The sequence below is a fragment of the Petaurus breviceps genome, unplaced genomic scaffold (assembly GCF_028583685.1).
Source record: "Petaurus breviceps papuanus isolate PSGF00001 unplaced genomic scaffold, PetGlider_PUasm1.0 188, whole genome shotgun sequence".
Classification (NCBI taxonomy): Eukaryota; Metazoa; Chordata; class Mammalia; order Diprotodontia; family Petauridae; genus Petaurus; species Petaurus breviceps.
Window position 1 is genome coordinate 2,616,875 of NW_027185804.1, and position 16,327 is coordinate 2,633,201.

The window sequence follows — 16,327 nt, forward strand, 5'->3', positions numbered from 1 at the left end:
TGCTTGATGCTGGAAGGCAAGTAGATTCACTGGGTTACAATGAACAAAGGGTTTGTTCCCAGATGAAAATTTCAATTCCTTAAAAAATATGTTTTCTTAAGTCAAACTTTCTTAGGCATCTTTCCAGACATTACCAAACACTGCTTAAAGGTTACATGGCAAGAAACAGTTTCTATAAAATAAATTACTAAAGACTCAAGAAATATACATTATCTTATTTTGAAAAAAAAAAGTCTTTTCCCTTTCCAATAGAGGGTTTGGGTTTTTTTGTGGGGGAGGGGGCATCTCGGGGGGGAAGCTGACCACATCAGCTAGTTTTCATCCAAATTGAGAAATCTTATTTCCAAAGCTCCAACAGAATTCTAGTTAATAACGTTACCTGACTTCCCCTCTGTGATAACACTAACTTCAATTGGTCTATTAGTCTATACAACTTTAAAGTGCCGTTTAACGTGTGATTAAAGTGCCCTAGTTATACTTCATACACATTCTTCGGATAGTTATCATTGTACACAACAGCTGGCGCTCAAAAGATGCACCTTGACGTTTCCGTGGGCTTGATCAACCAATACGTAAAATCGGGTCCCATCCAACCCACATTATTAAGAGCACGTCTGTTTGACAAAGTTTTGAGAAGATGCAATACAGCCAGGGTTAGTTGCTGCCTTTTTCTACAAAGTAAAGCAGCGGCTGAATATAGCAGGAAAGACGAAAATGTTTGTTCTTGCAAGTGTAAAATGCAATTCCTTTTCAAGTTCGCACGCTTCCAGAGACCCCTACTTCAATTTGGGCAGGGTTAGGGGCACAAAAACCCCCAAATCTTTCCCAGCTACCCAGGACTTCTTTCTGGTAACATACCTGTTCTCTGGAAATACAAGGCAACGAAGGTCTCCGGGATGTCTGGCTCCCGAAGCTGGTGGGAGTCTCGCCTATGGGTGCACAACTTGATCTTCTGCGGGGTCTGATCACAGACACTTTGCCGTCCCCGCTCAAGCGAGGGAAGGAGGGAGCTTCCCGCAGCGGGAAGAAGCGATCGAGCCCCAGGGCCAGCGCAGTGCCAATGCCCCCGGCGAGCCAGGAGAGCAGGGGCCGGAGAGCGGCGGGCAGGAGGCTGAGGCTGGCCACAGACACCCACCACACCACGCCGGAAAAGAGCAGCACCAGGACGCTGCGCGTGGGCTGCACCGGCTGCAGCAGGCTCAGGACCCCGACGCAGCTCAGCACCAGCAGCAGCCTGCCCAGAACCGCGAGCTGCCCCCCGGGCCCGGGCCCCCACTGAGCCAACACCAGGTCCCCCACGAAGCAGCAGGCCGGCAGCGCCAGAAGCCCCCAGGCCCGGCGCGCGCCCCCCCGAAGGCGGAGACGGCGCCGGCGCGACCGGGTCAGGAAGCAGGTGAAGAAGAAGAAGGCACAAGCGAGGCTGAAGAGCGGGCACAGGACGTGAGAGAGCCCGCGGAGCAGGAGCCCCAGAGGGCGGCCCAGGTGGGCGCAGCCCTCGGGCCACAGGAGCCGGGCGAGCAGCAAGCCGGCGAGGGCGCCCAGCGCCGAGCTGCCCAGGGCTTCGTCGGGGGCGCGGCGCTGCACGGGGCTGGGGGGCAGCGAGGGCGAGGACGAGGAGGAGGCGCGGGGCAGCAGCAGCTCCACGTTGCACAGGCGGCAGACGTGGTACAAGAAGCCGCGCGGAGGGTCCTCGCGCAGCGGGCTCGCCGAGCTGCGCACGTAGCCGTTCCTCAGGCTCTCCCGCGGGGGCCCGGCCCCGTCCCGCCGCGGGAGCCGCCTCATGGTCCCGCCGGGCTCAGCCCCAGGGGCCGGGGATCCCCTGCGCTCGCTCGCTCCTCTCCTCTCCTCCCGTCTCTGCTCCTCTTCTTTCCTCCGCGCCGCTCTGGGAACTTGGGACGCGCAGGGAGCTCGGGCTCCCGCGCCGGCACCTCCGCCCCCGCCGTGCCGCCCGGCTTAGTCCGTTGGCCTTCTGGCGCGCGCTCCTCCTCCTCCTCCTCCTCCTCCTCCTCGTCCTCCTCCACCTCCTTTCAGCGCCCTCCCCACTGGGAGCGCGCCCCGCCCGCGTGCCTGCCCCGCTGCTGCCACCGCCGTTGCCTCGGCCGGGCCCGTCCAGGGTGAGGGCCACTGCCCGACCAACTGACCCCATTGACTGGGCATGCCCAGATGGGCTCGGGAAGAAGTGTTTGGCAATCTCACCGCCCTCCTCCCTCCCCACACACCCCAACCCCAGGGAGGGGGAGGAGGAGGGAGTGACCCAGTGGTGGGGAAATGATCCCAGAGTTGGACCTTTAGAGGAAATGATGGACATACTGAGGAGAGCCACTCTTAACCTTTGACCTCAAAAGTTTCATAGCTAGGGGCTAAGGGATGAGGTCTTCAGTGGGCTCCAGGGGCTCCCTACTAGAAAAGGACCTCGACCCTTTAGACGACTTTGTTCCCTTTCCTTGTGATTTCAGTGGTATCCTCTAGTTAAGAAATTCTAGAATTTATAGCTCAAAGATCTAGATGGTCTAGATTCCAGAACCTTCAAATTTTACAGATGAAGATACTGAGTGCCAAAATGAACAAGGGACTTGCCCAAGATCATATAGTTATTGAATGACAAAGGAGACCTTGACACTGAAGCCAGGTCCTCAGACCTCTCTTTGAGCTTGTTTTCCTTCTACCTGCAGCTCTGATGCAATAGAAATCTTCGTGGTGGAAAACTGGGTTTGGGGTCCAAAAGTCGACAATGTGCAGCATTTATTAAGCACTCATCTGCCCGCACTGGGGTTCAAACTATGTCTTAGATTCTAGCTGTATGACCTTGGACAAATACCCCCCTCTCTGCCTTGGCATCTGTAAAAAGTCGGGGGGGGGGGTGAATTAGGTATAGAAAGTCCCACCTCTAAATCTATGATGGCTGGATGTCTCACATGAGTCCATAGATCAACCCCACTCCATTTAAAATAACTAACAAAATACTCTAACCCTTATGCCTTTATCAGGTTTGAACAATCTCTAGTGAGTCAATCAGTCAAAAGCATTAAATTAATGTATGTCCAGTCACACAATGTGGGTTTTGTATAAAACAGCAAATTAACTCCCAACTGGCCATTCAGGTGTCTGGCAGTTGGAAAAGAAATCAGTTCCAGCCAAGTCCCTAAAAGAGAATTACTGGGGGAGGGAGGAGGAATTGCACCCCACTGCCAGTTCAAACTCCTCCTTTCCCACACCTTGACCAGAAGACAGCTTTGCGAACTATGAAAGGTTTGACGATTTTGACTTCTCATAGTCCTAGTAGTATTTCTTGAACAGCAACAATTAGTAGAAGTGGATGCCTTGGGAGCCAAGGATGAATCGTTCACATTGAAAGAGTCCGACATCTTACAGGGAATTTGAATATGTCTTGAATCCTAAAAAATCCAGGGCCAACTGATCTTTGCCCATAGGCATGCCCTAAAACACAACTTTTTTAAGTTTACAAGCATGTCCAAGAGAAGGGACTTTATTTTTTTTTAAGCAATTTAAGAGATAGTTCACGATTGAGAGACCAAAAAAAAAGGGGGGGGGAGGGAGTTGAGAGGAAAACATAGGTTCTTCTCCTATCTTCTCCCATTTATAGGACAATATTTTAAAATTGATTTTCATAGAGCTAGGAAATTACTTATTTTTACATGTCTTAAAACTGAAGGCCAGACAATTGAAGTAAAGTGACTTAACCAAGGTCATCTAGTGACTTAATGGAAGAACTAGGATTACGACTAAGATCTCAACTCTCAGGTCAACGCTTTTCCCTTCCACCATTGCATTTCCCTTTTTTGACTACCTGTTTTGAAAACGACATACCTCTGATAGTATATATACCAACCTCCTAATAACTCCATGGGCTATCTTTTCTTCTATAGTAACGGATTTCTATCTTGCATCTCAACAAAGTATCATGTAATGTCCATTTTAAGTAACAGCAGGAAATCACAAAGCAGTTTCATCCTTCCATCAGAGGTAATCAAGTTCCAATGCCCTCATTCTTCATGAGGAAACAGGCTCAGAAAGATTAAATGACTGGCCCACCAAGATTACACAAATGGCTAGCAGTCAGGGCAGGATTAGAGGTCCCATGACTCCAATTCCAGGGCTCTCTTCTCCGGTACTCTTCCTCCTGCTACCTCTTAACATATCAATTTTAACAACTGATCAATAATTTTAAAACAGGGAAAATCATCTAAGACGGGGAGGCATCAAGGTGTACTGGGGAGGCAAGTAGCCTGGCTCTACCTTTTAAACTTGTTGTGTGACCTATAGTAAGTTGTAACCTCTTTTGGTTTTAATTTTATCATCTATTAAAAAAAAGTCTACGATTAAATGACCTCTAAGATCCCTTATAGTTCTGAATCTGAGCTTATGCCAAAAATGTAGCCCCCTAAGAGACCCCTCCCCTAACAGGGGCTGTAAAGCTTAAATTTGTGCTCCCAAACTGAGCTAAGCTTGTAATGGAGAGAAGTGAATCAAAAATTTCAGTCACCCAAAATTTCATGGATCTTCTTAAATTAATGCTAATAGCTGACATTTAGAAAGTGTTTTAAGCACATTCTATACATTATTTTGTTTGGTCCTCATAGCCACCCTGTGAGGTAGACCAGAATTATTCACAGATGAAAAAACTGAAGCTCAGATAAAGTGATTTTCCAAAAACCACACGGTTAAGTGGTAGAGAAGGGATTCATCATATTCACCTCCAGTTGGGGATGCACAGATGGGAACACCAAGCCTGAGTAGCTTTAGAAGATAACATTTCTGATTATATACCTCTGAAGATCACCAAAAGTTAACTAAACTTAAAATAAGCTGAACAAGAGTGAGCTAGCTATGTTTATAGCAACTCCCTCTTCTATTTACAATCTTTGTCACAGACTGTTGCTTGACCACATTTCTTAAAGGTCAAATTAAATGATTGTTCTGCCAGATGAAGACAGCCACAGTACCAAAGGGTTTATATAGCTCTTGACTTTGGGTCCAAGAGTTCATAGCTATTGTTCAATATGCAAACATCCCTAAAACACCTGAATATCTCGGCCACTTAGCTGATCTCTGAAGAGTCCCCTTCTGGTACTGGTGTCACCTCTTACCGATTCCCCTCCTGCTCCCTAGAAGTGGAATGTGAAACCTCATCTGACCCAACAATTTACATATTAAAAAATTATAGAGTGTACCTACTCCTTTTCTAAATTAAAGGTCTAGTTGTTGGAATCTGTTTTCAAGTTTCAGCAGCTCCACCTATTGGTAATTTTATCACAATTATCAAAGTTGAACATACATATCAACCAAAGGCAACCTCTGGAATCTAGTCCAGCCCTTGGCTTGATTTCACCTGGTCAGTAAAGTCAGGTGATAATGCTCTGACCATGGCTCTGCATTCCACCGAAAGGTTTCACCCATAGTGAGCTGCTGTGCGTATCCTATTACAAGAGAAGCCTTTCACTATTTGAAAAAAAGCAGTTGAAGAGTTGTGAATAGTGGTTAGTACATTTAGAGATTTTTTTTTTCCACCAAGGCCTTTAACCTCTAGTTATCATCATTGCTAGGAGCCAGCTCAGTAAAAAAAAAAAAAAAACCACCACCTTCATTTAAAATAAAATAAAACAAATATTAGTTCTAAATGTAACTCTTAGGCATTGGAATGGGCTGCCCTGATTTTTCAAAGTAGAAAGCTATGGCAGTCACTGAAACAAGCTTTGAACATCAAAGAAACTTTCAGAAGTAGCTAGCAAATTGGCTAACACTTCTGAAGTTCCAAAGAAAATTTGTTAAACCTAAGTCATTTTCTCTTACACAGAAAATGTAAGTCATTGTTAAACATGTCATTTTTTCTTACACAGAAAATCTTTGGAATTTCAAGAAAAATGAACCTTTGTTTCACAATTAAATTTAAATGAAATTAAATTTCAATTAAGGCCTGAAAATAAAATCAGAGTAGCTCTTTCTAGGGCAGAAAAGTAAATTCTAAAGTTCTGAACAGCCAACAATTCCAAATAGTAGTGATAATTATAACTCAGTTTTATAGAGAACTTTTCAGAGCATTTTCTTCACAATAACTATGAAGCAGGTTGTATAAATATTATCATCATCCCTATTTTATTGAGAGGGAAACTGACCTTCAGAGATGATAAGAGACCTGTCCAAGGTCAGTAAGTGGAAAAAGTGGGCATTGGAACCCCCATTTCCTACCTTTAAAGTCCACTTGGTCTGATACCTACATCTTAAGTGAAATATGGAGTAGTCTATATTACCTCTTCCCTCCCAGTATCTTTTCTTTCCTCCCTCTTAATTCCCTCCTTTTCCTTCCTTCTCTCCTTACTTGGCTCTCCCCATATATGCCTGCCCTTCTCACCCCAGCTCTGTCTCTCCCTCAGCTTTGAGATAGCCTCATATGAGCCTGAAGTACATTTTGTATTGTGATTTGTTATATTAACTGAATAAAGTCTTATGTTCGCTCAATTTTAAGAAGATATTTATTTGTCCATGACAATGATTGTATTTCTCAAAAAACTGAATAAATAAAGGTTTCTCTTTACTTCAGGAATCCTCAAATTTTGTTTATTGGTTTGTGTTTTATTTGTAGGTTAGTGGCCCTCAATGAAAAATAGGTTTTCCCAATCTGGAATGCAATATTAACAGTCTGGTGGTGTGATCCCTGCTTGCATTTGTGACTGACCACCTATGAAAAGAATTCATCCAGGATCAAAGAAAATTGGCATACATGCTTGAATTATATGGTGGCGTCCAAGATCCAAGTGACAAAGAAGAGTCAACTAAGACACCTGTAGTTTATATTTTAAATGTATTAATTATTGCCTTCCCCACCCCCTCTCCCATGCAAGTATATCCTTTAGCACTGCAAACATTTCTCCTTTTTCTGCCTCCGGTTTCAAGAGGAACTAAGGTATCTATGTCACAAGCTTGGTACATTTTTGAAATTTAACAACTAGTTAAAGTCTTAAATCAATACCTGATTGTTAATCTGAAATTTCCCAGAATTTGGGGTTAAACCCAAGCCTTGACCCTTGAACAATAAACAGTGATACAAACTCTTTCCAAGTTTTGATGTTTCCCTCTCAGACAAGCAGGAGTTTCTTCTGCTCTGCCTATCCCAACAGACCTGCAGGATCACAGCCCCAGTGGGGGCTGCCTACCGTTGACACTGAACTTGTGGTTAATTGTGGAGTTCTGCCACAAAACCACCTCACTACCACAAGCTGGACTCTTGCCCAGGGAATGAATGACAGACTGCCAGCCCAGGCAGGCTATGGGAGGCAGCAGAAGCAAACTGCCTTCCCAATTTGTTCACCCCCAGACAGGAGCCACTTCCAGCTTCAGGGTGGAGCCAGAAATGGGCCAGTCTATCAGAAAGAAGAAAGTAAGGTTTTCTCCCCCCTCAATTTAACAATAATTTTATTAATTTTACTTACCAGAATTCATTTAATAAATTATATGCTAATTAGGTATATATTATATGCATGAGGTTTTTTTTTTTAACTGACAGTAAAAGTTCTAAAAGAAAATTAAGATTACTTTATTTTGGGGCAGCTAGGTGGCACAGTGAGTAAGAGCGCTGGACCCAGGATCCGTTCCGGCCTAAGATACTTAACAACCACACACACACAAAAAAAACTGGCCATGTAACCTTGAGCAAGTTACTTAACCCCAATTGCTTTACAAAAAAAAAAGATTATTTTATTTTAAGGATCAAAGATCTCTAGGCTCTATGGGTGCTTTCTTCCTGCCCCCTCCCCCTGAGTGATTCTTGTCCACATCTCCCTTACATCTTCTAAAAACGACCCACTCACCAGGCAGGAGGCTGTCCTATAAATAAACAACATTAGCAATGTAATTATTTACCAAGATATGCTAGTATATGCTGAGTGAACTCTTTACATATGAGAGGCACCAGAGTGTAGTGGAAAGAATGCCCAGGGTCTATAGATTTGGGCTGTGCCCAAATTCAGCTGTGCCTCAAATTCACTCTCTCACCTTGAGGTCATTTCCCTTTATATATGAGTTTCCTCATCTGCAAAAGGTAAGGGTCATAAACAATTATCTCTAATGAAGTGCAATGAAATCCAGCTCTATCATCCCATGATTTTTGTATATAGTGATTAAAAAAGACTATCTAAAGTATTTTTTTTAAGTAATCGCGGTTAAGTAACTTGCTCAAGGTTACACAGCCAGTTATTTCTGGGTGTGGTGTTAAGTATCTGAGCCCGGATTTGATCCCCAGGTCATCCCGACACTGGAGCTGGTACTCTTACTCACTGAGCCACCTGGCTGCCCCTATCTAAAGTATTTTTATATAGGAAACTAGACTTCCAACCAAGCCTGTGGAATTATGCGTGCTGCTGGTACGAAGACCCCTGATTGGTGGAGTTAAGGCCAAGGTAACAATGCATACCTACATAAGGGAGGGAATACACCTATGCTTCTTGGGAAAGAGACACAGACATGTCCAGGAAACCATCTCCTCAACATATCCCAAATTTCCTGCTTGCCTCCCTAGAGGTAGATAGAATGGACCAGGTGAGACAGGGCCTCCTTTCTCTTGGTTTGAGCTACTGTCTCATTCTCAGCTAAAGAGTTTCAGAAAATTGTTCAGAAAAAGCAAAGTGGGAATTTGTACAATTACTCAGGGAATTTGAACACATCTAGATGGATAATTCAGATAAAAGCACCTGCATTAGCTGTGGTACACCTGTTGACCAGCTTTATGATTGGACAGTCCCAGCTGTCTGAAAGGGCTCCACATTCGGGTAACCATATTAATGTAAATACAAAGTGTGCAGGAAAATGCGAGGCACCACTACATGTGAAATGCTGTAATTTGACATATCTGGCATAGATGACAAAGTTTAAAGTGACACCTGACACCCACGGTGTGCTGAACACATCCTGCCTCCCCACTCTGTCTCCTTTGCCCAGGAACCCTCAGGGATATGGCTAAATTCTCCTGTTGAGATTCTGACTTTCTGCAGGTAAAACATTTCACCTGGGACTTTCTCTTCCCCTCTCCAATGTTATCCTGACCAGAAGCTCACTTTCTTCTTTAAACAAATACCAGCCAACCAGGAAACCCTGAGGTTTTATTGTACCATAAAACAGGCCAGACATTTCCAAGTCTTCATGGGAATGAACCTGACTAAACTTATACTAAAAATAGTTTTGAAATAAACTCTGGGCTCCTAGCTTCCCTAACAATCAAAATTCCTTCACTTAAATCAACTTTCTTCCTCAATTCCCTGCTCTTTCAGAGCTGTGCTGCTCTGGAAACTCAAATACATTTCAATCTCAGGCCTTTATTTTCATCATGAAGAACTGAACATAGACCCCACATCCCCACAATTTTTCTAACAGGCCCAGGAGGTGAAATTTTTGGAGCTCTATGAAGAAAAATTAGCCCTCTTCTCTAGAGATTCTCACCCACACCCATTAGTGATGGCCCAAAGATAACTTTCTGCTACCTTTGAGCTAGCAAATATCATAGCAAGGGTTGGGGAAGCCTCATCATGAAGGGCTGGCTGCCCCTTCAACCTGTCCTTTCCTCCTGTCCAGAACCATGGCGCTCTCTCTCTTCTCAGACCCACTGAAGAGTAGGCCACCCTTCCACAGCTTCTCTCCCCTCCTGCCCCTAGATAAGCATATAGTTAGTTTGGAGGGTTTTTACTGCCAAAAACTACAAGGAAACGGGCAGGGGTAAAAATAACTGCCATGAGGAAGTTACCAAGTTACAGATGTCTTAGAAACCTTATGGTAATATCCTTGGTTTACATGAGAATGGAATAGAGCTAGGTCAGATCTATCTTAGTTCGGTCCTCACCCCTCTACCTCCACATCATTTTTGTTTTGATATCAGTGTAATCCAACAGTCAGAGCTCTCATCTATCCCCAGGGTAAACACTACTGATCAGAGCCTTAACTAGCTCTTCTGGGGTTCAGAACAAAATGGGAGGTTAGGAAGTATGAGCACATGTGTCTACGTGTTGAATGACTTTGTGTGCTTGTATGCATTTTCTGGTATGTACATTGTGTGTTTTTATGTATGTTTGTATGTGAGTGTGTATATGTGTATGCATGAACATTCACATGACTGTGTGCATGTGTATTTGTGTTAATGTGTGCATACAAGTGTGTGTGTGTGTGTGTGTGTGTGTGTGTGTGTGTGAAACAATTTGTTCAGGAGAAGTCATGCTGGAGTAGGATGGCTGGTCCTCCAAAGAGTCCAGACCTTAACCCTGTGGCACAGCCAGCACTCCCTTAACCCTGTAACTCCAGGGAGATGGAGGGAGTGGTGGTCCCAGGAGAAGAGTATAACAGCAATGGGATACCTGGGACCAGATGAGGGACAGGAGATAGGCTTTGCTCAAGTACATATAGGGCAGCTAGGTGACACAGTGGATAGAGCACTGGGCCTGAAGTCAGGAAGACTCATCTTCCTGAGTTGAAATCTGGCCTCAGCCACTTACTAGCTGTGACTCAAATCACTTAAGTCTGTTTGCCTCAGTTTCCTTATCTATCAAATGAGCTGGAGAAGGAAATGGCAAACCACTCCAGTATCTCTGCCAAGAAAACACCAAATAGAGTCACAAAGAGTCAGACAGGACTGAAAAATGAATGAACAAAAATAGGGCATTCTACTTTACTTAGGAATTTTACATGGCCCATTTGGTAACCTGATATTTGGGCTTACTTATCCCAGAGCAAAAACAGTTATGTGTGGCAAGTTGGGTGGTAGCATGTGACAGGCAGGCTAGAGGATTGCTGTGGGGAGAATGTGCACTGCACCCCCCCCCCAAGATTTCGTCACCCTGAGGCAAAGCCCTAGTCATTCTACCTTAGTGATGGCTGTCTTCCTAAGTCTACTTCCTATATATACTGCACAAACACACCGAATCTCTAGCACTGTACCCTGTAACAGGTGGCAGTGAGATGAAATAAAATGCCCTCTCCAAAGTGGATGACTTGGGACCTGGTCAGATTTCATTTAGATCCCTGGGGAAAGCCAAGCCTTCTAATATGGGGAAAACCCCTCTATAGCACCTCTAAGAAGCAGAGCAATCCCCACTCCCCACCCAAGACAGTTCACACCATGTTAGAGCAACTCTAATTGTTGGTGCATGCCCCTAACGGCCACTCATTGCTTCTCATTCTCCCTCTTGGTGCCCAGCAGAATAGCTGTCCTCTCTCTTACAGATGACAATCTGTCAGGTATTTGACTCTTCTTCTGTGAAGGCTACCCTTGTGAGTCTGCTTGGGCAGACCCTGCCTGCAGAGCAGTTTTCCCACTGGTGGGGATGGGTTTGCCTGGATTCCACAATGGCAGACATTTGCCAGATGTCTGGCTGCAGCCAGAGCTATAGTCCATGGCAACAGAACAGACCTTGAATAGTATTATATACTACAGCTACAAATTGTAAGAAAAATACCAGTGCAGTCAAACGGAGGGACATATTTTCCTTCCTTTCACTCCTTGGTTCTTCTGTAGGTTCTGCCTTATTTAAAGAAAGGAGTGGAGGCAATAAGGAAATTATAGGTCCCTTTTCTTAAAACCCAGTGTTAACACACCAAATAGTGGAGGAGAATTCTCAAAGGCTGGCACAAAAATGGTTCCTTAGCTCTTTCTTCCTTGCACCATACCAACTCCTGCCAGCTGAGGTCACATTTCCACAGCAATAAAGGGAGAAAAGAAGGAGAAAGGGGAAACTACACAAATAATCTGCTGACATTTCTCCTTTGTGCCAGTTCTGCTGTTCAGGAGGCAGCATGTGTGGTAGAAAGAGTTCTAGTTCTGGAATTAGAGGACCTGGCTTCAAATCTTACCCCATAATATGTACTATCTGTGCAGAGTGAAACAAACTACTTGCTCTCTTTCTTTTTCTTGCTTTGTTTTGTTTCCTCTTTCCCACTGATCATTCCATCAGTTATAATCCTTCTTTATAACTTGACTAATGATTAATGTGAAGATATTTGTAGATTCTATATTCAAGTGCATGCTGCCATGATGGGAGGGTAGAGGGGGGGAATTTGAAACTCAAGGGGCTGTGGAACTGAATGTTGTAAAATAAAAGTAAATTTAAAATATATAAATAAATAAATATACAAAATTAAAAAAAAAAATATATATATATATATATATGTACTATCTGTGTGACCTCAACCTGCCTAGGCCTTAGTTTCTTCACCTGTAAAATAAGACAAGGAAGCTTCTGAGATATTTTCCAGATCTGAGTGACCCTGTTATTTACACATATACACATATATACCATGTTTCCCTGATAATAAGACCTATCCCGAAAATAAGCCCTCCCCTTACTGTGTAAAATTCCTCTAAAATAAGCCCTCCCCAGAAAATAAGCCCTATTGAGATTGCTACTGTAGTGAAGGTGATCCCCTGCGCTACACGCTACATTACGGTACCCTCTGTATGCACCATTCCCCCCCCCCCGTGAAACGCATGCCGCGCTCCGAGCTGCATCCAATCAGAGCTGCAGCAGTGAGCGCGTCATCCTGTTCTTTATTGAATTGATTATTGAATAAAGGTACATTTTTTTGTTCACATTTACCTGTTTATTAAAATTGCTGTCAATGTTCATTAAAATAAGCCCTCTGGTGTTTTTCTGTCCAAAAAAAAAATAATAAGACAGTGTCTTATTATCGGGGAAACACGGTAGGGGATAGAGATTAGTCCTGTGATTTCATTGGAATAGGGTACTCTTTGGTGAGGAATCTGCCTCCTCTAACACAGATCAGCACCTTCTTGGCAACTTAGAGTCTTAAAAGAGTTGCTTAGAATATTTGAAGGTTAAGTGACTTATCCAAAGTTACATAGCTCTCATGTATCACAAACAGGACTTGAACCCAGCTCTGGCTAGTTCTCTATCCACCCTGCCATGCTGACTCTAAATGGAGTTTGTATTTATGTGTGTGTGCATTTTATATGTATATACACAGAATCTACATATTCATATGTGAATTTTTCATGTATGAATATATAGATGAAAAAGATGCATTCACAAATATCCCTAATAATTTAAGCCTTAGAAATTCAAAAGTGCCAGGCAAAGCCAAGACGGCAGAGTAAAAATAGGAACTCCGCTCAGGTTCCACTCCAAACACTTCCAATACCTGCAAAATATGACTCTAAACAAATTTTAGAGCTACAAAACCCACAAAGTGACAGAGAGAAACAAATCTCCCATTGAAGGTAGCCTGGTAGGCAGGAAGGGCCTATCACACCAAACTTGGATCCCAGAGAAGTCTCACATGACCAGGCAGTCCCAGACCAGGGCAGCCCCAACCAATGGCACAGACTGGCCAGAGCAGACTTCAGGTGAATCAATCACCAGAAGCTATGGCAGTTTCCAGACTTCTCAACCCATAAATGCCAAAGAGAAAGTAAAAGGTCAGTGGAGAACTCTGTTGGAACTGGGTGATGCAAGAGCAAAGTCAGGCCCCTGCCCCAGGGGCAAGAGGTGGTGGAGGTGCCACCGATGCAGCTGCTGCCACATGACTACCTCCAGAGCTCCTGGCCTATAGGTCCCCCTGTAAGGGAACCAAGCAACAACTCAGAGGGTAATTGCTCTTGCTTTGACCTGCTTGGATATGGGTCACTGTCTTGGGTGGTGGTCCTGGGGTGTGTGGCCAGTGTGTCAGAGCTTGGGGTGTCTGTAGAGAGGGGACCCTCCTCAAACCTCTGACAACATTTGCAAAAAATCCCTAGCAATTTGGGACACAGCTCTCTCCACTCTGGAAGCAGAGTTCTACCATGGCTAAGAGCTCAAAAGTCAAATAATTGTCTGGCAAGATGAGCAAGCAGAGGAAGTGCAATCAGACCATAGAATCCTTTTTTGGGGACAAAAAGGATCAAAACATGGAACCAGAAGAAGTCAATGAAGTCAAAACTCCTGCATCAAAAGCCTCCAAGAAAAATATGAATTGGTTACAGGCCATGGAGGAGCTCAAGAAGGGTTTTAAAATAGGAGAAGTAGAGGAAAAATTAGGGAGAGAAATGAGAATGATGCAAGAAAATCAAGAAAAGCAAGTCAACAGCCCACTAAAGGAGACCCAAAAAATACTGAAGAAAATAACACCTTAAAAATGAACTAACTCAAATGGCAAAAGAATCCCAAAAACCAATGAGGAGAAGAATGCTTTAAAAAGCCAAATTTACCAGGTGGAAATGGAATTTCAAAAACTCACTGAAGAGAATAATTTTTTCAAAATTAGATTGGAGCAAATGGAAGCTAATGACTTTATGAGAAATCAAGATACTATAAAACAGATCCAAACAATTAAAAAAAAAGAAGACAATGTGAAATATCTCAAATATCTACAAGAAATTATCAAGCAAAATTGCCCTGATATTCTAGAACCAGAGGGAAAATAGAAATTGAAAAAATTCACTGATTGCCTCTTGAAAAAGATCCCAAAAAGAAAACTCCTGGGAATATCATAGCCAAATTCCAGAGTCCCCAAGTCAAGGAGAAAATATTACAAGATGCCAGGAAGAAACAATTTTAATTTTGTGGAAACATAATCAAGATAACACAAGACCTAGCAGCTTCTACACTAAGGGACTGAAGGGCTTGGAATATGATATTCCAGAGGTCAAAGGAGTGAGGATTAAAACCAAGAATCGGAGCGATTCTGGGAACAGCCGTCTCACGTATAACTCACAACTTTCGCAGCCTGACCAGCAACCTCGATATACCCCAAAATGGTATCTACTATTAAGGATCAGCTGATTTTGAATATCCTAAAGGAGGAACAGGTTCCCTAGAACAAGATCACTGTTGTTGGGGTTAGTACAGTTGGCATGGCATGTGCCATCAGTATCTTAACAAAAGATTTGGCTGATGAACTTGCCTTAGTTGATGTAATAGAAGACAAACTAAAGGGAGAGATGATGGATCTCCAACATGGCAGCCTTTTCCTCAAAACGCCAAAAATTCTTTCTGTAAAAGACTACAGTGTAACTGCAAACTCAAAACTTGTCATTGTTATGGCTGAGGCACATCGACAGGAGGGAGAAAGTCGTCTTAATTTGGTCCAGCATAATGTGAATATCTTTAAATTCATCATTCCCAATATTGTTAAATACAGCCCTAATTGCAAGCTGCTTATTGTTTCCAATCCAGTGGATATTTTGACATGTGGCCTGGAAGCTAAGTGGCTTTCCTAAAAACCGTGTTACTGGAAATGGTTGCAATCTGGATTCTGCCTGTTTCCATTACCTAATGCGGGAGAGACTTTGTGTCCATTCTTCAAGTTGTCATGGATGGGTCCTTGGTGAAAATGGAGACTCCAGTGTTCTTGTGTGGAGTGGTGTGAATCTTGCCAGTTTGTCTCTGAAGAATGTTAATCCTCAAATAAAAACTGATGCTAATTCAGAGAATTGGAAAGAAGTTCATAAACAGGTGGTTGAAAGTGCTTATGAGGTGATCAAGCTGAAGGGCTACACTTCCTGGGCCATTGGCTTGTCTGTGGCAGATCTTTCAGAAAGCATTATGGAGAATCTTAGGAGAATGCATCCAATTTCCACCATGATTAAGGGACTATATGGCATTAATGAAGATGTCTTCCTTAATGTCCCATGTATCTTGGGACAGAATGGCATTTCAGATGTGGTGAAGGTAAACCTGAATCCAGAGGAGGAGAGCTGTTTAAGGAAGAGCACAGATACTCTTTGGGGAATCCAGAAGGAGCTGCAATTTTAAAACCTTCTAATGTGCTGTCGTCAAGAGAACATGACAGTGGTTGAGGGGTTATGTATGATGCGCTTTTCAAATAGGTCAAATCCTTCCTCTGATTAGTGATTGAACACCAGAAATGTAAGACCTGTGAACACACTCTAGTCTCTTCCTAAAGTTAGAAATGGGGAATGGTAGAGTGTGACTACTTGTTTAAACCCTGTTGATGTTTGCATATGATGCTGGATGTGACTTTATAGTCTCAGTAGTTGGTGTCAAGCAGATAGTGCCCCACAGGTATATAAACTACCTGCCTTGCATGTAGGTACTACAGATTCCTGTAGGTCCAGAAGACAACACTCCTGACTACAAGACATCATACAGTAGTAATTCTTTATTGATGCATTGATTACCTTGTGCTCCTCTCCATTAGGGCTCCTACTGCATGATCCCATGCATCACATTTCTAGAGGAACTGATTTTTGTCTGTACACACACACACACACACACACACACACACACACATATATATATATATACATCAATAGTTGTAAATTTCCATATTATATAAAAAGATCTGTGTATGTACAACAATGCAACCAATTCCTCAA

At 43.5% G+C, this 16,327-nt stretch overlaps 1 protein-coding gene and 1 pseudogene across 1 annotated transcript in view; one reads left to right on the top strand and one right to left on the bottom strand.

Annotated features, from left to right (window-relative positions):
- Positions 1-1,782, bottom strand: part of PDE3B (phosphodiesterase 3B) — a 163,423-nt gene extending 161,641 nt beyond the window's left edge. The window contains exon 1 of the mRNA XM_069091150.1: positions 859-1,782. Within this exon, the coding sequence (XP_068947251.1) occupies positions 859-1,782 (924 nt within the window). The remainder of the gene's footprint in view (positions 1-858) is intronic.
- A 13,060-nt stretch (positions 1,783-14,842) lies between these two features.
- LOC138163381 (L-lactate dehydrogenase A chain pseudogene) lies at positions 14,843-15,971 on the top strand (annotated as a pseudogene).
- The last annotated feature ends 356 nt before the right edge of the window (positions 15,972-16,327 follow it).